We start from the raw sequence: 24,419 nt of genomic DNA, 5'->3' as shown, positions 1-24,419 counted from the left end.
CAAGTGGCACCCCGGCATGACCCACCTCCAATCCATTTCTCAAATAGACATCAGAGCAGTACGCTACATCACCACCTTCAGTGTCTAAGCTCCAGGCAAGTCTCCACATCACAAGCACCTAATTCATAAGCAGTTTCCCGAGGTGACCCACTTCCTATCAGGGCCTATTTGTGATAAATTATTAATTGCACTTGAAACCGCTTGCTTTCCCCGTGTCGTCGATCCTGATTGAAATGATGACTACGACCTTGAGAGACTAACTGTTGTTACTCAGGTCTGTAAGCAAACAGCAGTTACTTTATTTACCTCTCTGAGAGGGCCAATACATTTGAAAACGCTCAGTATGATGCAGTGCACTACAAAGCTCAAGCATATCAATAAACAGTGATAAATTAAAGGGCAAGCCTCCATGATAGTCTTAATCAAATCTGAGCATTATTTATCATTGTCTTATTTGTGTACCTTAAATGGTTTGGCTGTTGAACGTTTGACTTGAGTCATTTTTTGAACAAGTGAGCCCTCTGGTGGCTATTAAGTATATTGAATGTGTAATTCCACACGGTATTCTTTTTACAGTATTTATGCATTCGGTCCTTTCTCTGCTAAAAGTTGAGGGGTGGGGGGGGGGGGATGGGGGTGAGGGTCAGAATAATAACTCGACTTTTATTAATGCAACTTTTTTATTTTTAAAGCTTTTTGTCATGGCGCCGGAAATGGGGGACTCGTTGCCAAGCAACCGAATGCCCAGCGACAGCAACACGTTGTATTGGCTTTCACGCATGCATTTTACGCTTTTTCAGTGTATTTTTTTTCTCTTTTAGACACACGCACATATTCAGTTCAGTATACTGTACATATTCTCTGACTGCAATGGCTGGTAAGAAGAAAGAAACTAATTTGCAGGTATGACGATCAGGGTATTTTATTTATTTCAATAGAGACAAACTAAACAAAGTTTGCACTTACTGCCATGGTGAGTAGTTCCATTCTTCAGATAATATTTCGCCCTTTTCCACTTCAGGCTTCCGCCACAAACCGAGAGCAATGGGAGGAGGTTCTTGCAACAAAGGGTTTAACGGGTAAGCGCTGCATACACACCAAACTTTATTAAAATCTATGTATTGTGAGCAATGCAAATTTGAAGCAGGTCGTTGTCGGCTGATTGAACTGTAATTAATTGTACTCTTACGACCTCTCGTGGTAATTGCGAAAACTGCATCCCTCCTCGTCTCCTCAGTGGTGGACGTGTATCAGCAGTGGTGTGGTCCCTGTCGAGCAGTGATCAGCCTCCTACGAAAAATCAACAATGAACTCAGTGACGACCTTTTACATTTCGCCACAGTAAGCAGTGCAATAAATATTTCTGGATATAAAATAAAACAAAAAAAATCTGTGGTCCTTGGATGATACTTTGCGAAACGCTTTCAACAATTCACATTAGAACGTCTAAGATCGAGTGTGCGTGTTTACAGGCTGAGGCAGACAGCATTGATGCTCTGGAGAAATATCGAGGGAAATGTGAGCCCACCTTCCTGTTCTATGGGGTGAGTCAGACTCGGTGTTCCATTTTTTTTGCCCCCATTTCAAAAGCATACTTTTTCGAAGGCTCGAAATCAACGAACGGTGGGCTCCTTATATTGACTGTTCCAGGGTGGCGAGCTAGTGGCTGTGCTGCGAGGGGCCAACGCACCCCTCCTTCAGAGGATGATCGTAGACCAACTGGCCAAGGAGAAGTTAATGCTGGAGCACGGCGGTCAACGTAAAGTGGTAAAAAGTCAGCCGCAACACTCAGTGAGACTCTAGTCAACCCAGATTTTAATTGGATTCAAAATTCATTTTCTCATACTCACTGGGGATGTGTATGAGATTGAGGAATGGATTGAGTACACCACCTCTAGGGTTTGACTCCTGCTAATTACGTAGTGTAACTTTCAGGTTGTCGATAATGACCTCCCAGATGATGAGAAGATAGAAGAGCAGGAGGCTCATCACTATTCAGAGGATGGAGAAAGAATAATAGGTGCTGTGGAAATAATACACTTGTTTTTATCTCCTTGCACAAACAACAATGCGAATTAATGTCTTAACCGCAACAATTCTTATCATTGGCTGTTGGTGATCTCTCCAATCGCAGTTCCTGCCACTAAGTCCTACACCGTTGCCATCATCAAACCAGATGCTGTTGCTCATGGCAAGGCTAATGAAATCATTATGAAGGTACACAGGCATCATGATTCATCCCACTTTGCGTGTTATTTGTAAGAAATTAATTTTCACGTTGCCAACTAGATACAAGACGCAGGATTTGAGATCCTGGCCCAAGACGAACGGACGTTGAGCGAAACCCAAGCGCGAGAATTCTACCAGCACAAAGACTCAGAGGTACGGGAGAGTAGAATTCCCAAACATGTACAGTATGATGCAGAAACTGTAGAGGCAAATGGAGTGCTTATTGATTACCATCTAATCCAATATCCACTGTGTACACACTCATGTTAGTGTCCACTTCAGCAAATTCTACACGGGAAAAACTAAGGATCCTATTGGTTGATATGAATTCTTAAAGAAATATTCACATGGGAGTGAAATCTTAAATCCTTCAATCCGTCTGCATCGACAGGAGGTACTTATTTACAGGAAAGGGATTAAATCCATCTGCTGGATCAGCAGAATCATTTTGCTTTGTGGGCAATTTGTAAATCGATGAAATCTTGAGAGATTTAAGAATTACTAAATATGGCAAAAAGAGGATAAACAGGCATCTTTTTCTTGAAGGGGTGAGTTACACAATATACTGATTCAGTTCAGTGATTTAGACTAAGTTTTATAGCAATTCAGTTCAAAATGTTACATTCTAGGACAACAGATTAATCCCATCAAAATAATACTCATCAGAAGATTTACCTGTGACCTACTTTCTATATTATTTATTCAATTGTTTAAGTAATCCAATTCCTTGAGACGGTAGATTTGGGTTTATGAGACATAAATATATTATATAGATATTGTGTGTGTTGACCTGTAGGATTGTTTCGAAGACCTGGTTCAGTTTATGTCCAGCGGGCCCTCGCACATTCTGGTGCTCTCTCGTCTCGAGGAGTCATCTGACGTGGTGCAAGATTGGCTCAGCTTCATTGGCCCTGCGAACATCGAAGAAGCCAAGCAAGAAAAGCCAGAGAGGTAAAATGGAGACAATTGTGTTGAACTGCACCACAGAAAATTTCAATAAACTGGTCCCAAAATTATTTACGACAAATAAAGTACTATACATAAATAGTGAAGGAAAACAAGACCACATAATATTTGTGATATTTTTGGTTTGCTGCTGTGCCATGAGGTTTTTCGAGGAATAATATTTGGCTCCATTAAAGGTTGGGAAACAATATCACAATCTACTTCTAGACAGTACATGCACCAGTATAGAAGAATGTCAGCCTTGCACACTTGAAAAGGATCCGTCTGCTCTATAAGACACACCCATACGTGTGGCGGTCCCACCACCAGCCGAGCCACCATCTGCTCTTCTCTTATTCCCCTTCCCCCCATCCCGGGTGCCGGCAGCTTGCGGGCGCAATACGGCACGCGCACGCTGTTCAACGCTGTGCATGGCAGCGAGGACAGGGATGGGGCCGGGAGGGAGCTTGCCTTCTTCTTCCCTGACTTCAGCACAGTCTCGGGAAAGGCGCAGGATGCAAGGGAAGAGCCTGCGGAGAGGACGTTGGCTCTCATCCGGCCTGACGTTGCCAGGGAAAACAGAGGTGGGGTCCGGGCCAAATATTCATGTGCTTGCAACTACTAAGGTGGTTGTTATATAAAATGCAATTGCACCTGTACATCACACTAAACCACAAACTGTCATTCACTGACACCCACGTCACTCACCAGATCAGGCCCCGCATTAAAAAGCCAACGACAAAGTTCAATGTACACAATATTGAAAATGGCCGATGGTTTTAAGTGAAACTTTTTTTGCTGTTCAAAACATGAACATCTTTTGTCTTTACAGCACTGATACAAGAACATAATTGATATGTGTGGTCTCTTTAGAGGAAATTCTGACCCATATGAACAAGTCAGGCTTCAAAGTGTCACTCCAAAGAGAAGTGATGTTGACAGAAGAGCAAGTTAAAGAGTTTTACGTCCACTGCAACGAGGACGACTACTTCCCTGCACTGCTACAAAGCATGACGAGGTAACTGGAGCACAAAGGTGGCCAATATTGATAAAGTGTTGACTCACTGCGTGCATGTCCATAGAGGGCGGGTGCTTGCTTTGGTGCTTACCAGAGAAGATGCTGTACAACACTGGAAGAACATGCTTGGCCCTTCTGATCTCAAAAAAGCCGCTGAGGAGGAGCCTGAATGGTGAGATCCCAATGTCTGCAATGTCTTCCTTGTGCTGTAACAAACAATGACTTGATTGTAAACGTGATGCTGCCTCCTGTGTGACTTGTAGTCTCAGGGCCCGTTATTATGTAGAAGGAGATCCGGTCAACCAGCTGCATGGAAGTGGGTCTACTGAGGAGGCCTCAAGGGAAATCAGCTTCTTCTTCCCCATGCAGCAAACACTGGCTGTCATCAAACCAGACGGCGTGGAAAAACACAAAAGTTGAGCATTAATAAAAAGAAAGTCACATTGCTTGTGGGTTTATAGAAGCTGACTATTTCCTCCCCTACAGACACAATTTTGGAGGAGATCCGCAACAGAGGGTTCTCCATCACGCGAATGGAGGAGAAGCTTCTCTCTAAGGAGAAGGCAGAAGAATTTTGCAAGGAGCAAAGGGAGCGGCCTTTTTTCAACCAGCTGGTGGAGTTCATGTGTAGGTTAGTTGAACCCCTCCACCCACAATCAACACCACCAAAGGGGGCCCTGTCCCAACACATTTTTAAGCTCTTTTATGATCAGCAGCTAGCCTCAGGCAAACAGCCACAAAGTCTATCTATCATGTTTTTTTTACACAACACATTTTAAGTTGTGGAATCATCTTCTGCTTCAATGACCATCTCGTGCTGCATTCACTTAGCTATTACACAACGGCTCAAATAGAACGGACTGAAGGCTGCGAGCACAAAGCACTTCAGACTTTGGTGTCACATCCCCTCAATATCACTTTGAAGTTCATGTGGTGGCCAATACATAGACTTGTTTGACAGATTTTTTTCACCCACAATTTTAAACACTACGCAGTTCCTTTAATGCGACAACAATGATTGTACAGCACTGTCTTAAAATTAGTTTAAAAAAAAAAAAAAGTCATTAATTCAGCTCTGCTTACCTTCTAGCTTTGACATAAGACTAGGGACGTCGGCATTTTTGGAGAAGTGCCTCTGTCTGATCGTGTTTCAGACTGTCGTCCACATTTTCTAGATTTCCAAGTCATAGGAAGACTCGATCAGTCGTGTTATTTGGTCTAAATATTACATAATTGAACACCGTGTCTTCTCGTGTCAGTGGTCCCTGTGTGATGATGGTCCTGGAAAAGGAAAATGGAGTGGAGGAGTGGAGGGCCGCCATGGGTCCCACAGATCCCGACTGGGCAAAGAGGGAGTTCCCTGACTCTCTGAGGGCCCGCTTGGGTTCCGACGTCCTCCGTAACTCCGTGCACGGCTCCTCGAATCCGAAGCATGCCCAGGAAGAGATCCAGCTCATCTTTGGTGAACAAACGGAGCTCACTTACACCATGAAGTGGTTGTTGCATAACTGCTTTAACAACATAGAAAGTCGCCTACAACTAAAATATGCAATTTGTTAATTTTAAAAAGAGCCTTAAAATAGAATGAGATGAACATAGAATTCTGTATGAAAACACTATTCAATTTTGACAAGATATATATATTTTTAGTAGTTTGTATTGAAGTCAGCATGTGCATTGATGATAAAATGACCTTATTGTTTTCTCCTTCATACGTAGGTGACACACAAAAATCAAATCCTCTTGATCCAAACACAGAAGTGAAAGAAGGACCAGAATTATGTCCCTGATCATCATTGGAAACAACTGCTTTCAACATGCTTTCCCATTTAGGAAACAAATGTGAACAAAGACTTGTCAACTTGCAGTATTTCGTCTCTGATCTAGTCTTTATTTACAAGACATTGTTTTCCTTTCTCCGCTGGGTAAAAGGATTTATCCGTAAGTCTTTATCATGATGGTTTGTGATCAAGTTGAATCATCTTACTGGCCTCATGCATCCACGTCATCGTCATCCTCATTGAAAGACCTCTCGAACATCTCCATGATGCTCCTTTGATTGAGATCCTGCACAATTTCAAATAAGGACGTTACCCACTGGATGCAACATGAGCTCCCTAAACTCTCTGTCTAGTGCACCCTGAAGAGTAAGAAAAAAATTATCCCCCCCCCCCCCAAAAAAGATATGAACCATAGAAAATATATAAATAAAATGCAGCAAAAAATATAATCATTGGGCATAGAGGAAATTGAGTGCACGTTGCTACCTTAGAGTGGAATTGACCTGTCACTGCATTGGCTGAGAGGTCTGACTCGGACAGCCCCACCTGCTCCAACACCTTCATTTTTCCTTGGATCATTGGCCTGTGAGGGGGGTGAGATATGATTCGCACATTCTCCGTAGTAGTGATGATGGTTGATACATACCACAGGTGGTCATCAGCTGTTCCTTGGGCGACCAAGTAGTGAATGTTCACGTTGTTTGTTTGACCAATGCGATGGACCCGGTCTTCAGCCTGGATAAGAACCTGCCATGCACAAATACATTGGCACTATGACTTTCGAGTAGTCCGACTTTCAGTCACAAGCATGCTTCAGACAAAAACAAAACGACAGTGCTGGAATGTCCTCGCACAATATAAAAACATTTGATGCATCATTCTTATCGTCAGTCCTTACTCCGGGGTTCCAGAACAATTCGGCGAAGATGACCAGATCGGCGGCGTGCAACGTCAGGCCCGTGTTGGCGGCGGTGATGGACAAGACGGCCACGCACGTTTTGCCCGAAAACTGAAACCTGTCGCAAAGATGCTGGCGCTCAACCGACGGCGTAGAGCCGTCGATACGAATAAACGAGACATCCTGTTGAGAATATGGTACAGGAAAACACAGTCATTTCTATTGGTCAATGCTATCAGTATGTCACTAAAGGTTGTTTTATTTTTTCTATATTAATCTTCTTTTCTTCACAAACATCTTTTCAGAAATATCTGTTTAGAAAAACGTTTTTGTGAAATCAATCAAAATATTCCTGGCTTCCCGTAATGAAAAAGGAAAACCTATATTCTCTAAAAATGGACATTTCTTATAAGAGTATATGACCAAGCGCATAGTTCCTATCAACATGGCCTGAATTCTCAGTTTGGGGTTTTTTTTTTTACCGTCCAGTGCTTAAATATTTAATGTGATGATGGCTCAGACAGCTTTGGAAAATTCCACTTGAAGTGTAAGTTAATGGGATAGCCTTAAGTGCTCTTTCCTGGAGCCTAGACAACGATGTATAGTTTTCTCTGATCTTATAGGAAGACGGCAATAGGGCAGCTTTAAGGAGAGTAGGGGGTTAAACGATGTCTGAACTCTGTGTCATTTGATAGCTTGTCTGCTTTGCCTGACCTCCTCCTGTTTCCTTTCATGATCACTCACCTTTTTAGCAAGTTCACTCGTGATGTGATCCAGGACCAACTTGTGATGGGCAAACACCAGGAACTTCTCTCGCCCACATTCCAGCATGTCTGTGATGTACTCCCTGTCAGTGGTGGACAAACCATTAAAGTGCTGCTTTTCTTTACAATGCATGACATAAAAAAACAAGTCACCATTTTATGAAAATGCTATTTTTTGTTTCATAATATTGTCATGTTATTTTCTGACAACTGATTTTATTGTCTTCAAATTATGACATTGCAATAGCTTTACAACGGCGTCTACATTTTTTTTCTCATAAAATTACTTGAATTGATTTTATCACATTCAATCAGGTTTAACATTTTGTTTGCAAAGGAAGAGTATGTATACGCACGTAATGGCTTGCAGCTTGGCTTCAGCTGTGTGGTTGTAAAAAATGAGAAGAGCTTCTTTTTCACTCTTTTTCTGAAATGGAGCCAAAAAAGAAAAACAACTGATTGCATTTCAGATCACCGAGGAGAAGGAAAACTGAAGCATGCTGCCCTAACTCACATTTTGATGCACCCTGGTTAACACCGCGGCAGCGGCCGACAGGGCCGCTTTAGTTCGGTTGCTGACCCCGTTGATGGTCACCGTAACAACCTTGCGCTGTTTGGAAGGAAGCTGAGAGAGGACGTCGGATTTGAGGCGCCGCAGCATGAGACTCTCGGCCAGTAGCAGCTTTAACTCGCCCAGATTGGAAGAGCCCGAGTAATCCCAACCCCAGGTTTGCTGGATAAAATTGGGGAAAGCGAAGTACACATATACTACTAATATGAACAAATCTGAGCAAAACATGAATCCATGTGACCAAACAAAGTGTTTGAAATAACCAACAATTCTGTACCAGCAGGTGTTTGTGAGTAGTTTACCTGTTTGGCATCGCAATAGCGCAAGCCAAACTCATGGAAGCGAGGGAATAGCGTGGGTCGGACAGCCAGGATCTGTGTGTAGAGCTCACAGGGTCTGGACATGGCAGGGGTCCCTGACAGGAGGATGACCCTCTTGGCTGTCTGAGTTTCAGTAAGAAATATTTTAAATCCAAATAAATAGTGCAGGGTGGACATAGGAAGTGTATAAACCTAAGTGTAATTGAAAAAAAGATAAAAGACAAACACCTTCAATAATGGCAATGCTGCTTTACAACGAGCCGTCTTTATATTCTTTAGAAAGTGAGACTCATCCTGCAAAGAGGGAAGATTTTTTTTTTTTTTTTAAATCCAAGTCTATATACTCAAATGGACGTTTTAAAAATCTGACTGGTCACGCTCACCATGATGAGGACGTCAAAGTGATTCCCAAGCAGTTGTTTGTCCATCCTGCTCAGGAGGTCGTAGCTGATGATGTTGACAAGCCCTGCCCGCAGGTTGTCTTTTGCCTTCACCACCACATTGACACTGTCGGGACTCAGAGACGGAAGCCAGTGACGGAAAGCCTGTTGGAGGAAAGTTTGAAATCTGTTGCTAATGAAAACAGCAGCACCTACAAGTAGATATATATGGTCCCTCGAATTAATTAAAGTCTGAAACATGCAGCATAGTTTTTCATCAGTGCCTGGGGACATTTATTCGAATAATCATGACCATAGCTATCTATGGTATATATTGTTAGTATCAAAGATTATGGCAAAATCTTTCTGACCCTTGGTTGACTTGCGCTACTTTTTCCTGTGCCCTTCCTCCTCAACTCACGATGTTGTTGTATCAGTACTTGGTGGCTGATTTGGCCTCAGAGCACAGCTAACAGCTAAGATAAGACCCAAGTCGATCTTTACCACATCATCTGACTTTGCTCCCTGCAGCAATTCCGAGTTCTGATTGGAAATGCAGTTGATAGCCATTTAAAGGGCAGGCTAGAGGGGTGGGGTGGGGGGGGGGTTTGTCTTGTCAACTGCCTGAAGACTGTCTCATCGAAAAATGCTCTGCCAGTGGCTTGTTATTGCTGCTTGGAGATAAGCCCAGAAGAGTTTGGTGGAAAGGAAGTTTTTCTTTTTTTGACCAATGATTAAACAACACAAGCTTCAGATGGCTTCTAATTAGCTTGATTTATTGTAAATATTGACATTGATTGTTGGCCAGAAAAAGAAAATACCCCTTAAATTCACTGCCAGCCCTCTCACTTGAAATGGATCTCTGACTTTTATAGCCATCAATGGCAGGGACTGACTTGACCACAGACTTATCACTCGAGCTAATATTTTATATTTGTATATTTTATCTTTATATATTTTATACTTTTATATTTAGAACCAAATTGTCAGTGGTTCTTGCAAACTTTAATCGGAAGGGGCGATTAAATCATCAAATTTATCATTATAGTGTGTCCCAAAACTTATGATACATAATGATTTCTTTTTTTGTTTTTACCACAGCCCAGGTGAAGCGCACAGAAGACGGCGCCACCACCAGTACAGGCCACTCCTTCCGGTAGTAGGCAGCGATGCAGATGGCCTGCACGGTCTTTCCCAGGCCCATGTCGTCGGCCAGGAGCAGGCGACCTTGCTTGGACACCGCATAGCTGCGAGGAGATGGTTGAGATGAGAAGGCATTCTGGGATAAACTGAAGGCTTGAGAGAAAACTATGTGACGGTTTCACAAATGAGAGCAAAATGGAACAAAAGAGTAGCATTCTAAATCACATATTTGAACTACTACATTGTGTCAATATATTTAATATTACTACACAATGAGTTACTCTGAAAATACTTTTTGCTATGACAACTACAAAAAGAGCCCTCCTACTTGACTCCTTCCATCTGGAAGGGCATGAGGCTGCTTGAGATCATGGGGTCAACGCAGGACAGGTCAGCCTGAGGGACGTCTAAGTTCCTGGCTCGTGGCCCCTCAAACCTTGCAGAAAAAGCCTGGATCACCGCCCGGGGAAGAGGCTCCACCTCCACGGCTGCTATGCCCCCGAGGAGCTCCACTGAGAATGGAAAGTAGTGCGATGACACAAGATGGCAAACGACAGGAGTGTGATATATCCAACTCACTCAGTCGCTTGTAGTCCTCCAGTGAAAAGCTCCACTTCCTTGTTTTCATATCTGCAAATATTTATCAACGACAGAAAGGCTTTAGACGACAGGTCCAAAAAAACAATTCTTGAAGGGCTATCAAAGTAGTACCGTAAGACTTTGTCGGCATCTGCTTGGATGCTGCGATTACATCGACATGGTAAGCGATATCGAGCTCAAATCTGGAGGGCGACACCAGGACACACTGGCCCTGAATGTCGGCCCCCGGTTTCTGCCAGCCGTTGCAGAGCTTCAGCAGAGCGGTCAGCGCAAAGCCGTCTTGAGCTCGGCTGGTCACCGCCGCCATGTCCAATGCCTCGGCGCCCTCCAGGGGCCTCAAAGACACAGACGCGATGGAGGCCACTTGGGTCACTGCGGTGGAGTAGATAAACCACAAGTTAGAAAGGGGAAGGTGCACATGCATGCGCCATGCTGCATACTGCTGAAACACACTTAGCTGTTGGTAGTCCTCCATGCTGAAGTTCCACATTTTGTTGGCAGGGTCTACAAGCAAAATAAACAGGGGACACTCGGTTTTGATGGAGTTCCATTGCCACGTTGGCGACATAACCCAAATTTGTATGCAAGTGAAATTTATTTATATGGTAGAGGGGTTTACGTGCTTTTCTGCATACTTACCGTATATCTTGGATGGGATGGATTTAAAAGCAGCAATGAGTTCTGCGTGGTAGGCCACCTCCACCCTGAAGCGTCCGTCAGTGTGTGGCACACATTTGCCCCAGGTGGATATTGCAGGCTTCTTAGCTGGCACAGCCTTTAAAGTTGGAGAGTCTGAGGTGGGTTTGTTTGGTTGTCTGTAAAAGGAGGCCGGTGCTGCACTGCTCGTAGAGGGCTGCTTAAAACTGAGCTGAACAGGAGTCACACTAGTAATGCCGCTGTCAGTGCTCATCGGAGGTCGGTTGACGTGTTGGCGCTTGGTGGGAGGAGGTGCATCTCTGGAAGATGTCTATGAAAGAAGACAGCATTTGCATTGAATTACAATCTTCACGAGGCAATCCAGCACTGAAGTTGACAGCAGGACTATAATCCGCTGCAAAAATATTTGCTTTCATCCTTGTCACACTTCAGTACCTGCAGGTTGAGACATTTTTGATCATCATTTCCAAATACTTTTAAATCATAATTGTAAAGGTTCTTTTCAACCTCATATACAAAATTACAGCTGTTTTCACCTTTTAAATGGAACTTTTTTTCCTTTGGAATAAATTATAATCTAAAAGCACATGATTTATTTGGAAAATTAACGACTAAATTTCCTCACCAGTGTGGACGATGAGATTCCATTGTCAACAGTCGTGTCCTTGTGCTTAGCGACGAAGTGTGCTTCTCGCTTCAAGGGCGGAGCAAACGGATTCGGTGCGGTTGTAGTGCTTCGGTCCGGTGGGCCAGTAGCATTCTGTCCGAGCCTCTGGGCTCTCCTCTCCAAAGCTTTCCGTCTGTTCTCCTCAATCCGTCGCTGCTGCTCGGCTGTCAGCGACGTAGACATAACTTCCACCCGACTTCCCTCAGCAGCGAGCGAGTGGCCACATCTGGACTGTCACACAAGCTAACGTTAGCTGCTAATGACGATGGCCAATGCGTAAAAAGATGTCTCAATATATCAGTTTGCGTTACCTTCAATTATGTGAAGGTTTGCTTGGGGGTACGGTAATCAAAATATAACGTAAGAACATCCTCTAAGAGGTTTATAAAGTTAATAAGAAACTTTCTGAAATCGTGGTGGGAAATTACAACTCGCAAGAGGATATTTCGTATACGACGTATCTGGCGCGCAGGAAGTGACGTACCATAACAAGTCGGCACGTGGAGAGGGCGTGTCCCAAATGCACCGTTTCCGTATACATACAGTGGTGCGCAAAGGTGATTACACAGATGATAAAAATTTCAAATAAATATGATTGCACAGAGGGTATGAATAAAGAAATAAACTGACAAATAAATAAGGCACTTCCTTGGAGGAAGAATTAGTTTAAATTCAATACAGATGTTTTTTTCTTGTATTTTTACCTACTGCAAGAAATAAACTAATGGTTTAATCATTTTATCGAAGAATAAAGACAAATGATAGATAGAAGGACTCACAGAGAATGTACCTACCTACAATGAGGCATTTTGAGCTCGACAAATAGGACAAAATATATTGTAATTGAGATTATTTTTTTAATTATGTAAAAAATGGCCAATCAACAAAGCAAGTGCAAGCTTTATGAGAAGGGGGGAGCGAGGTTGTTTTAATTACCTCAGAAAACTGAGGTGACTTTTGAGTTTTACCGGTGAAAAACAGTAGACCTATTTTTTATATTTTTCTTCCGTTTTGCATATTATAATTAACAGAATTCCCCCCTCTGCTTGTGCATACGCATGACGTATGTGGGGCGTCTGGTCTGGGCTCTGTCCCAGGCTGCATGATGCTCGGCAGCATCCACAAGGCAGCAAACATATAGTCAGTGCTCACACCGCACCACAGCTCATCGCTTTTTTTCCGCCCACGACAGGACACTCCGACAGTCGCGTTGGATTAACCCCCCATCTTTGTCGGTCACGTCCACGTAGCTTCCCACGGCGGCGACACTGACTGCATGTGTGGAGGGGCTGGGTAGTGGGGTGGGGGTGGGAGGGTGCGCAGAACTCGGCGTCGCCTGGCCAGGTAAGACACGTCGGACTCGATTTGGTTCCCACAAAGGGCGATGATAACATTGACGTGACTTTAATTAATATTCGTTTCAAGGCAGGTGTAGTTCGTAGCGGGCCAATGAGACTGTGAGGGGGAACACAACAGTGGTCACCGATGGGCCACATCCTTATTAGTCAAATGCACGAGCCCATCAATCTAACGTTAGACTTTCCTCCTTCAGCATCTCCATTCACTCCGCCCAATGGCTTCGGACACTTGTTTACATCCGTGGGATTTGTCTGCCTTTTGGATTTACTTGGTCTCTGCCGGACGGTAAAAGACGTTCAATCGGAATACTAGGTCGTAAATATCCCGTCAGGTCAGCCCATCCAAGCGCCACATGAGGGGACGCGCAGTGCGCCCCTGCGCCGCGGTGCTGCTGTGACTCGGTCGCCGGGTTCAAACATAGGGACCGCAGGGCCGATGCTGCGCGGCCAGGGCATGCTGAAGAGCCGCTGCTGCGTCCTGCTTGGTGACCTGAGGCTGCTCCTGCTCGGGCCGCCGGCACCTCCGCCGCCTCCGCTCAGCCCCATGAGCGGACAAGCCGCGCAGAGCCGCGAGCCGGGCGTCACCGAGCGAGGCACCCCACCCGCGGCAGCAGCCACCGCTGCCGCCGGGGTTGGAGCCGAGCGAGGACCGGCAGTGGCGGGCTGGGTGGATGCCACGGAGCTGTCGGCAGCACTGCGCGGATGCGGCAGCTCCTCAGATGACTGCTCGAAGGGCAAACTGGAGGAGAGGTTCTCCCTCACCAGCTACACGGAAAGCGGCTTCAGGACGCCCGTATGCAGAATCTGCTTCCAGGGACCGGAGCATGTGAGTGCAATGCTTTTTCCTTCGTTGCACATTTTACTGACAATACGGAGCCGCATAGACTCTTTGCATATGTGCTATACCGCAGTGTTCCCAACCTTTACTGAGCCAGGGCATTAGAAACATTTCGCAGCCCCCCACCCCATAAAAAGAAACAGAAAGGAGTTCAGTGGTTCCTTGATTTACGAGTTTAATTAGTTGTGGAACAGAGTTGGTAACTCAAATTACCCATACTTTGCCATTTAGCTGATTTTGTTATACTATCCTGTTCGTCACTAAATGTCAATAGCGTTACTGAATGAATATATTGCTTTGGCGCCATCTGGTGGCATTTCTTTGCAAAGATTCAAATTGGAGTGAGTTGAGGTGCTTCATTTATACTGAAGTAGTCTTTGCCGCCATCTTGTGGCATTTATAGTACTACTAGAAGTGACGGGGCGATGTTTTTTCAGGGGTGATACCGATTGTATTAATTGGAGTCGATATTTGTTTCCAGTAATTGTGAAAATAATTGACAGAAACATTTGAGTACTACTAAAAAATTCAAACATTTGACTTCATATAAATGTCGCTTTAAATGACAATTCTTTCATATTTCCATAATATCTCACCACATCGGGCCTGTCCATGCATAAAATTAGACCCCTTTGCTCTCCTTAAAGGAGCAGCGCCATAATTAAAGTAATAAAATGAGAAGTGGAAAATGTAAGATCACCTCACTAAGCGGCAATTAGCAGTTGAACGATTAGTTGACCATTCAACTTTACTATTCTGCATCGATTTTTTTTAATGCTTGAAGTTGCTTAAACGCCAATCATGTTTCGGTTGTCGGTCATTTTATAAAGTACTTTCAACTGCGACTCTTGTCTCGCTTTACGACGCTGACGAGGTTTACTCATGGACGCGTGTGGAAATATTTGATAGAAAATAAGAGCCCAAGCCAGAAAATAAAAGCGGAAGTTATATAGAACCATCACCATCAATTAGTGTACAAAATATTTTGACTTTAATCCCGAGTGGTAATGAGTTTGTAGAATATGAAGGAAGGCAATGAACGTTTCCCTTTGCCTTTTATGTAAAGCATACAATTTACAGTATCATTTCATGGCCATTGCCTTGTTAATGGCCACCAATCGCTCAGCTAATTGCTCTTTCTGTATCCCTGTGCATCCTTTCACCTCTGAGCTCCCACTTTTTAATTATTACTAAGACAAGGCCCACAGGCTGCTTTGTACATACCCCCCCCTTTCTTTCCCACACCCATCTTTCCGCACAGTCAGCACTTTTTGCGACGCATACAAAGCAGAGGCGAACCCAACGCCTTTCCCATGGCCTCCTCCCGCCACATTATCGACGTCTCCTTCATAGGCTCGTCAATAAAGCTTGATTGAACGCCATCTTATCTCTTACCTCAAGTCCTTGTCGCTCGCCAGGCCGCTTCGTGTTCGGGGTGTTGTCTCTCTGCCAAAAGCAGATATGGATCTGCTGAGGTGTGAACCGTGCACGTTTCTGAAAGGGGAGATAAGTGGAAGGCCTGCATGCCTCTGAGGGATAGAGCCGGCAGGGATGTTAGTCGTCCCTCTCTTCTGCCTTCGCTTTTAAGGTTGTCACATAGAGCGAGGCGGCTCGTATCTGATGTGACAATCCTCCAAACAACACTTCCATCCCCAAGGCTGCGAGACAAAAAAAAAAGTAACAATAACGTGAGAGATATATCAGTGCTGAATCTTTAGAGTTGTGGTTAGAGCAATGCTATAATGACTGTGAACAGAATAAAATCACAGCAGTGCAAGTTTGGCCAATGAGATCTTAGGTGACACTGGTAAATGAAAACATGGAATGTGATGTCATCAAACTCATCAAAATACAGATAGTGAACAATTATTCTATTAAAAGGCTTCAAGCTGTTTAATGGCCCTTCTATTTGAAGTTTTTGTTTTTTTGAAAAAAAATAAATAAATCATTATCACTAGCTTAATGCTAACACATAATGGCAAACACCATAAAGAGACTAACAAATAGCATCTGTGGCAGTGTTAAAACGCTTTAAGCAAGCAACAAAACCTTGTGATGGCTTTTTGGCACATGACTTTCCGAGGTTGCTGCTGCAGTAAAAGAAAGGGGCTAGAATATGATGAAGGCCCCATTGTAAAAATTCTGATGTTTTGTGGACACTGTAAGCCCTACTCAACGTCTTCATTCAGTATCTCTGTGCTCACACAGGAGCCGTTAAAGTCGTCCTCCGTCTCTCTCTCGCTCGCTCGCTCTCAAACCTCCGGGCAGCGTCCCGCTAAAACAAACGAGGGAGCAAATCCAAGCGTCCTTGCCACCGCCTAAAAATACATAAGCGAAAAACCTGCCGCCTGCGGTTGCTTCCAACCAGATCAAATGTTTTACAACCTAATTCTCTCTTTGTGTTACAATCTCTCGACATACAAAGAGACCAATTCTGAATATAACCCTCTTGTTTGAACAGAATGAGATAATGAGGATGATCGCTCTTATGTAAGAATCCAACAACAATGGCACCGCCTCGCTGGCAGGTTGGATCGGCGGAATGATCACAGCTTCAACACTTGTTTTGTTCACCAAACAATTTCCTCATTCTTTCCGAGTCAAGCTAGACGTTACACGTGGGAGTTAAATGAACCAACGAACAATTTAAGCCTTTCGTTACCTAAATATATTTTGACTAGTGCCGCAGACAGTGTGAAATGACAGCCGCTTTGTAACACAGAGTATGTTAAGCAGAGCGGCAGCTGCTCTCGTCCCATTAGGACACCATCAGTAATTTATCTCGGGGTTATTCCAAATTACCTGCACTGGCTTCCACACCTCATTGCCCTCAAAGTCACATTCAGTTCTATCCTTTCTCTAATTGCTATGAAATAGCACGGTCTTTGTGAAATGATGTACAATTTTATAGAAAATGAATGCAGTAGTCCCGCAGGGGGATGTAAAAGCACAATTTTGAAGCAACCACTTCTAGTCTTCACCTTAGAATCCTAAAGTGTTCTTGCTAAATGGCAAGACAGCTAATGCACTTGGACTTGTTTGCAGAACAAAAAGAAGCCTGGAAGGGAACGAGTTAGTGTCATTCTTTCTATATGGCTCGGCGTGACGCTTCCTGCATCTTACGGAGGACAGACGCTCTGCCATTTTGTTGGAAATGGCCCAGAGGAAAAGCAAATAATTATATTTAAAAACAAAACAAAAAACTAACGCACTCATCTTGATGGAAGCCTCCCTCCCCCATTTTATCACAGACATAACGGCGCTCGTTTAAACACCAATAGATTTACTCCAACCACACACACACGCACGCACACCGTCGTACCTCTTAAATTAATCTCCTGGGAAGTGGACTTCCTCATGTCTCGGCTCACTTAAAATGCTCCAATTTATTCCTCAAGCAATCATCACTTGACACACCGGTGAAATGCAAAGCAGACTCATGCATAATATTGCATATTTGTCATATCGAAGCATTTCATAACGCTGCAAAAGTCCCCACTCATTTTTGCTGTTTGTCTAATAAGCTTTGACATGGATCTTTAGGGTTTGTTATTAATATTAAAACAAAAGGACCAGAATTGACCACTATAAAGCGAGTAACGATACCACGTATCCCCTCTTGAACTTGAATAAGACCACATGAAAACAATTGGCTCTATTTGCCTGTTTTTCCAGATATCCGCCGTATTGCTCTTGCTCATAAAAAGAAATGCTTGAGGTCTGAGTGCTGTTGGCAATTAAAAAAAATGCACTTTCGGTAGCAGAGTTTATTACCCTGCAATTTCCCTTCTCCTAAAGTTAATGGAGTGAACTTGGATGGAAGCCAGGTCTTTGACTAATGCCAGAAGCTATTGCTAATTTAGCATCATGTCATTATTTACATCCACAATGAGAGCATCGAGTTGAAAATGCAACGCACTAAAATGTTTTGGTGATAATGCAGCAGCACAAAACAATACAAAAGCCGCATCATCCAAATACAGATGGTGACATTGTTCTATTTTCTTTTGTTTGATCAACAAAAGGACATTTAGTTGTCACTTCCTGCACTTGTGGGCTTGAACGCCACATTTGTTATCGGATGCGCCCATTCGCTCATCAGCCAGGCTTTTCAGCTCTTGGCGGCCATCGGGACAGTCACAGCGAGAGTGTCGAGTCCTGCCGGACACGTCACAAGTGTTCTGATGGCCCTGCCAATACACGCCCACTCGGACCATCTGTGGACGGGCCTTTTTCTCCTCCACCTACCCCCCCCTACTCCTTCCCTCTTGATTTCAGCACACATATTTTTTTTAATTATTTTAATTTGTCATTTTACAATCTAGTCAGCAAGGTGTACTCGCTTTGTTTTATTCACAGATTTCTGCTATTCATGTGCTGGACACAACTACAAGAGCAATTGGTTGTGTTGACTCTCTAACACAGTGAAAGAATCACTGGCCAAGTACAGTTCAGTTGTATTGAACATTTTTGTCCAATTTTCAGGAACAATGTTACTGCTCAAACTGCATAATGTTAGTGATTTGCAATAGTATGATTTTCATGATCACTTAGACCCGCTACACTACTGTCCTTAAGTGTTAGTATGGTGATATTTGGAGCGTTCAAATTTTTCTGGGGTGGTACTTGGTGTAAAAAGCTTGAGAACGACTAGTGTAACATTTATCACTACTATAAAAATGACTAGTAGAATTTCCCATGGCAACACAGAAGAGATAACAGTTAGCCAAACTTGCTTCCTTCTTTATATTTTCTGTCTGGATAGCCTGTGGCACCATGCTGCCCCCTTATAGGTTAAAATTATTTTTGTTGTGCAGGGGGAGCTCCTGAGCCCGTGTCGCTGCTGCGGCTCAGTCCGCTGCACCCACCAACCCTGCCTAATCAAGTGGATCAGCGAGCGAGGTTCCTGGGCCTGTGAGCTCTGTTATTACAAGTATCAGGTCATCGCCATAAGCACAAAGAACCCACTGCAGGTGAGGACTAGGACCGGTCCCCACCTCTTAATGTCACAAGTCGGCGTTTTGATGTTTCCGTGGAGATCTGCCGAGTTGCCCTAACTGCTGACAGTATTGGACGGATTCAATTTGCACTTGAAAAGGATGACAGATTTTTCCTCGCCAGATCGCCTGACGAAGGAAGCATTTGTGAGCACTATTTAGAACTCAATGTACCTTATACTGCAACTCTGCCACATGTGTGGGAGGTAAAACGGGTGACTAACTCACAATATAAAGTGCTTTGGTGGCATTGCAGTCTATTTACATCATGTATTCAATTTTTAGGCACTTGCTTCAAGTGCCGTGCGTACGAGGATTCCCTTCAGATTGTGTCTGGATTGATGTGAGACGGAGAGAACTGAAACGAGGACTAGCTAACATCATGGTCATGACACAACGATTTATCGATTTTCAAAAGAATCGATTATTGTCATAATTTATTGATAAGAGCTACTGAAAAAATAACGTTTTGTGAAAAACTGTGCGGTGGTACCCTCACCCAATCACCTTATTTGTACGTGGTCCCGCAGTGGCAGGCCATCTCACTCACAGTGATTGAGAAAGTGCAGATCGCAGCGGCCATTCTGGGCTCTCTCTTCTTGATGGCCAGCATCTCCTGGCTGGTGTGGTCCTCCTTCAGCCCCTCAGCACGTTGGCAGCGCCAAGACCTGCTCTTCCAGATCTGCTACGGCATGTACGGCTTCATGGACGTCGTCTGCATAGGTGAGCTGCTCCATTCCGTGCAAGGCATTGATGGCTTTAAGGGAAACAAGCAAATCAAATGTCAGAGGGTCATTTGTACAACTGTCTGTTGGAATATATTGTGTTGGATGATGTCCGGAAATGATTCGAATGCGTTAATATTGCAACTGCAATGCAGGGTCCCACTTTTATTTGATCCACCCTGCAAGATCGTGCTCATCTTTGAAGTAGCTTTCACTGCATACATTTGAATAGATTTTTAACTAAGCGACACTTTGAGAGCCCCTCGCGGAAGGACTGATGAGAGAAAGGGGGTGGGGGTATTTTCTGCATGTGATGATGAAAGTGACATTTGTAGCATCATCCGGTTTAAAATCGACATCCTCCCGTGAGAAAGACGATGGGATGGCATCCGGCACTAGGAAAACCCTTTGAGTGTCACTGCAGGAAGACGCAGGATGTGAAGGAGGGGAGGGTTGATTATCTCCAGTGTGGTCAGGATTGACAGCAGAGTCATGAGAGATGAACTTAATTTGAAGTGAGCGTGGGTGTGTTAAAAAAAATAAACAGACATGAGTTCTTGTCTCTCACTAAACAATGAGAAAATAGAGGTGATCCCTGAAAGTTTTGTTTCACAGGATAGTGAAAAAAATCCCTATTTCTATGATTACAAAGAGGACTACAAAGATCATTACATCTACAACCATAATTGACATTTTAGGTGGTAAAAGGGTTGAGATGAAAAGTTCGATTTAAATGTAGTTAGAGAAATGTATTTTCTGTGACTACAAACAGGTGCAAATGTTGCGAATCCCCCCCTCCCAAAGTTACACCAGAAAGACACTATGGCAGAATTGAAAGATTATCCTGAGTAATTATCTTGCAGTGTAAGGTGCCTTTATAGTGATTTTCCCTCCCTGCTCTACTCGGGAAAACAGACAGCGTGGAGAATCATGTTTAGCAGAATAAAAACAATAATAAAAATTAATAATTGGGCCTAATTTTAAAACTCACACCCCTAAATGCCGGTGTGAAAGGGCTCCACTAAATAACATGTAATTAAAATTATTATTGCCAGAACTGGATTTTTTTGTTGGCCGTAGCATCCAGGGTTAAGCTGATTATTTACGCAGAACTGCAAATTCCAAGCTTCTGTTACAAATAGATTCTTCTCTCCGACGTGAGAGCAAAGAGCACAAAATCAATAAGTAATTTCAAACTGCTCTAAGAGATTATTGAACGACACCAGAAAACAAATACGTCACTTTTGCTAACCGGAATTTAAAACAAACAAAATGCTATGTTGACAGTTTTTGCTAGTTTGCGCTTAACTAAGGAAGAACCTAACGAACATTGCTCTTTTGACAGCGCTGATCGTCCACGAGGGGCCTGCTGTGTTTCGCATCTTCCACCGCTGGCAGGCTGTCAACCAGCAGTGGAAGGTCCTCAACTATGACAAGTCTATGGACAACGTTGACCTGAAGGATGTCGGGGTGGACAGGACTCAACAGCCCAGCCAGGCTTATCAGACTGGTCTCGGGGTGTCCACCTCCACCTCCTCGCTGATGGTGGTGGCCTCCACTGACACCGGCACGGCATCCACCACCGTAGCGGCGGCCGCAGGAGGTCCGGGGACGCACGGGAACCCCGATGGCGGCGCGGTGGCCGACCCCCATTGCCCCTACAACCTCCTGCACCTCCTCAGCCACTTGAGGCCATCGGAGCCTCGCGGCCAAGCCGGTGGTAACGCAAGAGAGCTTGTCATGCGAGTCACGACAGTCTGAGGAGTCCGATGAGGCCTTATCTCTAACGCGGACGGGCGAGGGGATACTTGCAAAGCAGCTGAACTGCACCAGACTGATAACGTCTTCTTGTTTGCATCATCACTGTCCTTCCATGGATTGAATAAAATACAAATTGGTTATTTTGCAGAGCTGCCTGGAAAATTCCTTCTCACGGGGATTCATGATACAGTTCACAAGGGTCCTGATATGACCTTTTAAGATTAATTAGTATTGTAACGACTGTTTTTCATTTTGTTGCGTCGCGCAGTTCATCAATAAAGTTCTTTTTTTAATGATACTTTTATCCATGTATACATTTGATATTTTATTAGACTTTGTATTTTGTACTTTTCACATTTCATAGCTGCCTCTTTTTTGTTTTATGTTAAAAAATGCCTTTTCCACAGTTGTGTTGACATTTTTATATCCACTAGTGATCAATGTTCTCGCTTAGACTTTAAGGATATAAATCTTGATGTCCAAGTGAGAAGTGAGAATCTACTCATAGAATATACTTTTAAAAAACTTATATCATGATGGCCTATTATCAGACACTGAATAGTCAAGCAAAAAAGTACATTTAAAAAAAAGAATTAGATATTCTCATAAAATGATATATCACAACTTTATACTTTCAAAAATATCAGTGTTTTGCAATGATTGAATCAAAACTTAAACTTACAAGTTCCATGTATTTCCCACGATCGAAATTTTGTCTACTTTAAGAAGTGCTCAATTCTAATGTACGTACTTAAAGGAGAGAACACAAATCCACATTTCAAACTTCAAAAGGTGTGCAAATGGAAGGAAAATTGTGACTTACTGTCTGGACATCTGAGCATCATTAATAAAAACTGGACACAGCGTCATATCAACACAGTGTGTGGCAGAAGAGTGGATTACTGAGGGAGAAAAAGTGGAACATTTGTCATTGAATTATTGCTGCAAACATTTGCACTTCACCGGACGCAAAGTTGTCAAGGCAATCAAATTTGAATGATTACAAAAAAAACAATGACTCTTCAAAATGAAAAGAAATTAAGTTGTGAATGTGTGCTAAAAGCATGTGCATAGTTTTATTGAAGTCGGACGTAACATAATAGTGACAAAAAAAAAAATCCCCTAATATCGGTCCAAAAGTTATTGTGCATCCTTACAAGTTACCAAATTTGGGGCGCTGTCATTAAGGGTGAGTGGAAGTTGGTGTCAAAGTTTGATGACACACCATTAAAAGTGAGTCATGTTAGTGTCATGCATCACACTGAGCTCATCTGTATTGGTCACCACAGCACGCAACTAGCTCATTAACAAACATTTAATAATTCCTTTTTCACGAGTTTGACGCTGTTTCTAAATACAGGAACATGTGAAGGATGGAGGGGGGGGGGGATTGGAGCAATAAGAGGGACAATGACTGCACCAAAGTATTGATGTCACTTGGAGTCTATTGCCCCCATACAGTATTCATGGCTCACATTCAGCACACACTGCCAGTGATCTCGCAGTCTTTCAAGCGTTCGCATTCAAATATTCTCTTTCATTGCTCTTGTTTCATGTCCACAGCAGTCAGTTTGAAGAGGCTGGCCGCTGTCGGTCAATGTACTAAAACTAAGGGGGAAAAAAAGTTACTATTTTTTTCTGCAAAGGGATAGTACACAGGACGACCTCAATACACCGCTAGCAGTTCAAATATGGTGTATTGGTTTATAACACATTCCCACGTGTTTGGGAGATTATTTATCTTCAGATGGAAACCGGGGCCTTATCATGAATCATGAGCAGCTGAAAGTAACAGTGTTAGCAAAATAAAGAAATAAAAAAAACAACTTTAAAAAAAAGCATACTAGAAGAGCTGAACTTTATTCTGGGTTAATCAGAGGCACTTGTGAATATTGGAAGGTGTATGTAGACTTTCAAATGAGTTTCAGTGATTTGATAGTTCTGAACACAGCGACATTTGAGTTATAAGAGCATGAAGTCACATCAATGTTGGTGAAATTTTTCAAATAATTTCTCGATTTAGTTGTTTTATATCAATTAAATGACGTTTCAGCAGGGGTGTGTAAACATTTAATACTCGTGACATCCCTGTATGATATCATCTCTGTTCAGATCCTCACCATAAATGACTGAGTTTGAATGAAAATCCATTTTAAACAGTCCTTGCAACTGCGTATTTTACCACAACAAAATAACTTTGAAAAAAAAGCTATTGATGACTTCAAAAGCTTAAAAAACGTATCCACTGACAAATCAACTGCTACAACCCGAAACATTGCTACGGTACATCGAGGTCATTTTTCATTCGAATTTCAATAATCCAATGACGCCTACACACATAGTGGAAGCATGCTAAGTGGGATTTTAGGTGTTCCAAGGTCAAAGGCCAGAAGAAAGATGAGCTTTAGATTAATTTTTTTTTTTTTACTGCATCTTCTAACCCTGAATGATTGTGTTCAAATTAAAATAGGATAATTTAATATCTGTCATTTCTTGGTCCCAGTCTTAAATTTATACATACGCTCTCCAATAGATGCCTTTTTCTATTATTGTTTTTTTCCATCACTGCTATCTGACAAGTTGAAGCAAGTCCAGCATATAGATAGAATCAGTAACACGATTTGACTGCTGAATTATTGAAGCGCCATCCAACCGGCCGCTCGGAGGTTATCGAGAGTTCATTGCCAATTTGCTCGCCTGGCTTCTCGTCACACGTTTGAAATGAAAGGAGAGCCTCAAAAGGAAAACCAACTGCTTCGTGTTCTAT

The 24,419-nt window shown here is 43.2% G+C and overlaps 3 protein-coding genes across 8 annotated transcripts; 2 read left to right on the top strand and 1 right to left on the bottom strand.

Moving 5' to 3' along the window:
- The first annotated feature begins 771 nt into the window (after positions 1-771).
- Positions 772-6,046, top strand: nme9 (NME/NM23 family member 9). The gene is made up of 16 exons (XM_061286800.1): positions 772-903; positions 1,022-1,079; positions 1,238-1,341; positions 1,473-1,544; positions 1,651-1,767; positions 1,936-2,020; positions 2,135-2,217; positions 2,290-2,382; positions 3,026-3,180; positions 3,562-3,758; positions 4,048-4,192; positions 4,257-4,364; positions 4,456-4,607; positions 4,679-4,823; positions 5,452-5,654; positions 5,912-6,046. The coding sequence occupies exons 1-16, from the start codon at positions 871-873 to the stop codon at positions 5,980-5,982; spliced, it is 1,821 nt and encodes a 606-aa protein (XP_061142784.1). The 5' UTR covers positions 772-870; the 3' UTR covers positions 5,983-6,046.
- smarcal1 (SWI/SNF related, matrix associated, actin dependent regulator of chromatin, subfamily a-like 1) lies at positions 3,935-19,843 on the bottom strand. 6 transcript variants are annotated; one of them, XM_061286794.1, is made up of 20 exons: positions 19,717-19,843; positions 15,565-15,827; positions 11,932-12,204; positions 11,289-11,616; positions 11,103-11,153; positions 10,761-11,021; positions 10,629-10,679; positions 10,378-10,561; positions 10,003-10,153; positions 8,910-9,071; positions 8,755-8,820; positions 8,509-8,649; positions 8,150-8,368; positions 7,992-8,062; positions 7,616-7,718; positions 6,872-7,054; positions 6,620-6,720; positions 6,460-6,556; positions 6,180-6,259; positions 5,509-5,649 (listed from the first exon to the last, which is right to left on the bottom strand). In XM_061286794.1, the coding sequence occupies exons 3-19, from the start codon at positions 12,154-12,156 to the stop codon at positions 6,185-6,187; spliced, it is 2,469 nt and encodes an 822-aa protein (XP_061142778.1). In that variant the 5' UTR covers positions 12,157-12,204; positions 15,565-15,827; positions 19,717-19,843; the 3' UTR covers positions 5,509-5,649; positions 6,180-6,184. The 6 variants fall into 6 exon arrangements, 5 of the variants coding, with proteins under 5 accessions (XP_061142778.1, XP_061142777.1, XP_061142776.1 ...); XM_061286793.1 differs by having other exon boundaries at positions 19,674-19,810; XR_009715721.1 differs by lacking the exons at positions 15,565-15,827; positions 19,717-19,843 and adding an exon at positions 3,935-4,571 and having other exon boundaries at positions 5,276-5,649; positions 11,932-12,457.
- Positions 13,053-22,059, top strand: marchf4b (membrane associated ring-CH-type finger 4b). Its single transcript, XM_061286799.1, has 4 exons — positions 13,053-14,157; positions 18,987-19,142; positions 19,697-19,889; positions 21,237-22,059. Exons 1-4 carry the CDS (start codon positions 13,768-13,770, stop codon positions 21,650-21,652), a joined length of 1,155 nt encoding a protein of 384 aa, XP_061142783.1. The 5' UTR covers positions 13,053-13,767; the 3' UTR covers positions 21,653-22,059.
- Positions 22,060-24,419: the final 2,360 nt, after the last annotated feature.

This window comes from Syngnathus typhle, linkage group LG9, assembly GCF_033458585.1.
Source record: "Syngnathus typhle isolate RoL2023-S1 ecotype Sweden linkage group LG9, RoL_Styp_1.0, whole genome shotgun sequence".
NCBI classification, from domain to species: Eukaryota; Metazoa; Chordata; class Actinopteri; order Syngnathiformes; family Syngnathidae; genus Syngnathus; species Syngnathus typhle.
The sequence above is the reverse complement of the archived record's forward strand: the minus strand, read 5'-3'. Positions and strand labels throughout refer to the sequence as shown.

What these genes read in the sequence shown, in the direction of transcription:
- nme9 (XM_061286800.1), top strand. Translation starts at nt 871, where the DNA reads ATGGCTGGTAAGAAGAAAGAAACTAATTTGCAG. An exon ending in AAGCAAGAAAAGCCAGAGAG is followed by an intron (nt 3,181 to 3,561) that starts GTAAAATGGAGA and finishes GGGTGCCGGCAG; the next exon opens with CTTGCGGGCGCAATACGGCA. An exon ending in CGGCGTGGAAAAACACAAAA is followed by an intron (nt 4,608 to 4,678) that starts GTTGAGCATTAA and finishes CCTCCCCTACAG; the next exon opens with ACACAATTTTGGAGGAGATC.
- smarcal1 (XM_061286794.1), bottom strand. Translation starts at nt 12,156, where the DNA reads ATGTCTACGTCGCTGACAGCCGAGCAGCAGCGACGGATTGAGGAGAAC. An exon ending in TTCCAGATGGAAGGAGTCAA is followed by an intron (nt 10,154 to 10,377) that starts GTAGGAGGGCTC and finishes ATCTCCTCGCAG; the next exon opens with CTATGCGGTGTCCAAGCAAG. An exon ending in CAGGTCAATTCCACTCTAAG is followed by an intron (nt 6,260 to 6,459) that starts GTAGCAACGTGC and finishes GAAATTGTGCAG; the next exon opens with GATCTCAATCAAAGGAGCAT.
- marchf4b (XM_061286799.1), top strand. Translation starts at nt 13,768, where the DNA reads ATGCTGCGCGGCCAGGGCATGCTGAAGAGCCGCTGCTGCGTCCTGCTT. An exon ending in GCTTCCAGGGACCGGAGCAT is followed by an intron (nt 14,158 to 18,986) that starts GTGAGTGCAATG and finishes TTTGTTGTGCAG; the next exon opens with GGGGAGCTCCTGAGCCCGTG. An exon ending in GCACAAAGAACCCACTGCAG is followed by an intron (nt 19,143 to 19,696) that starts GTGAGGACTAGG and finishes GTGGTCCCGCAG; the next exon opens with TGGCAGGCCATCTCACTCAC.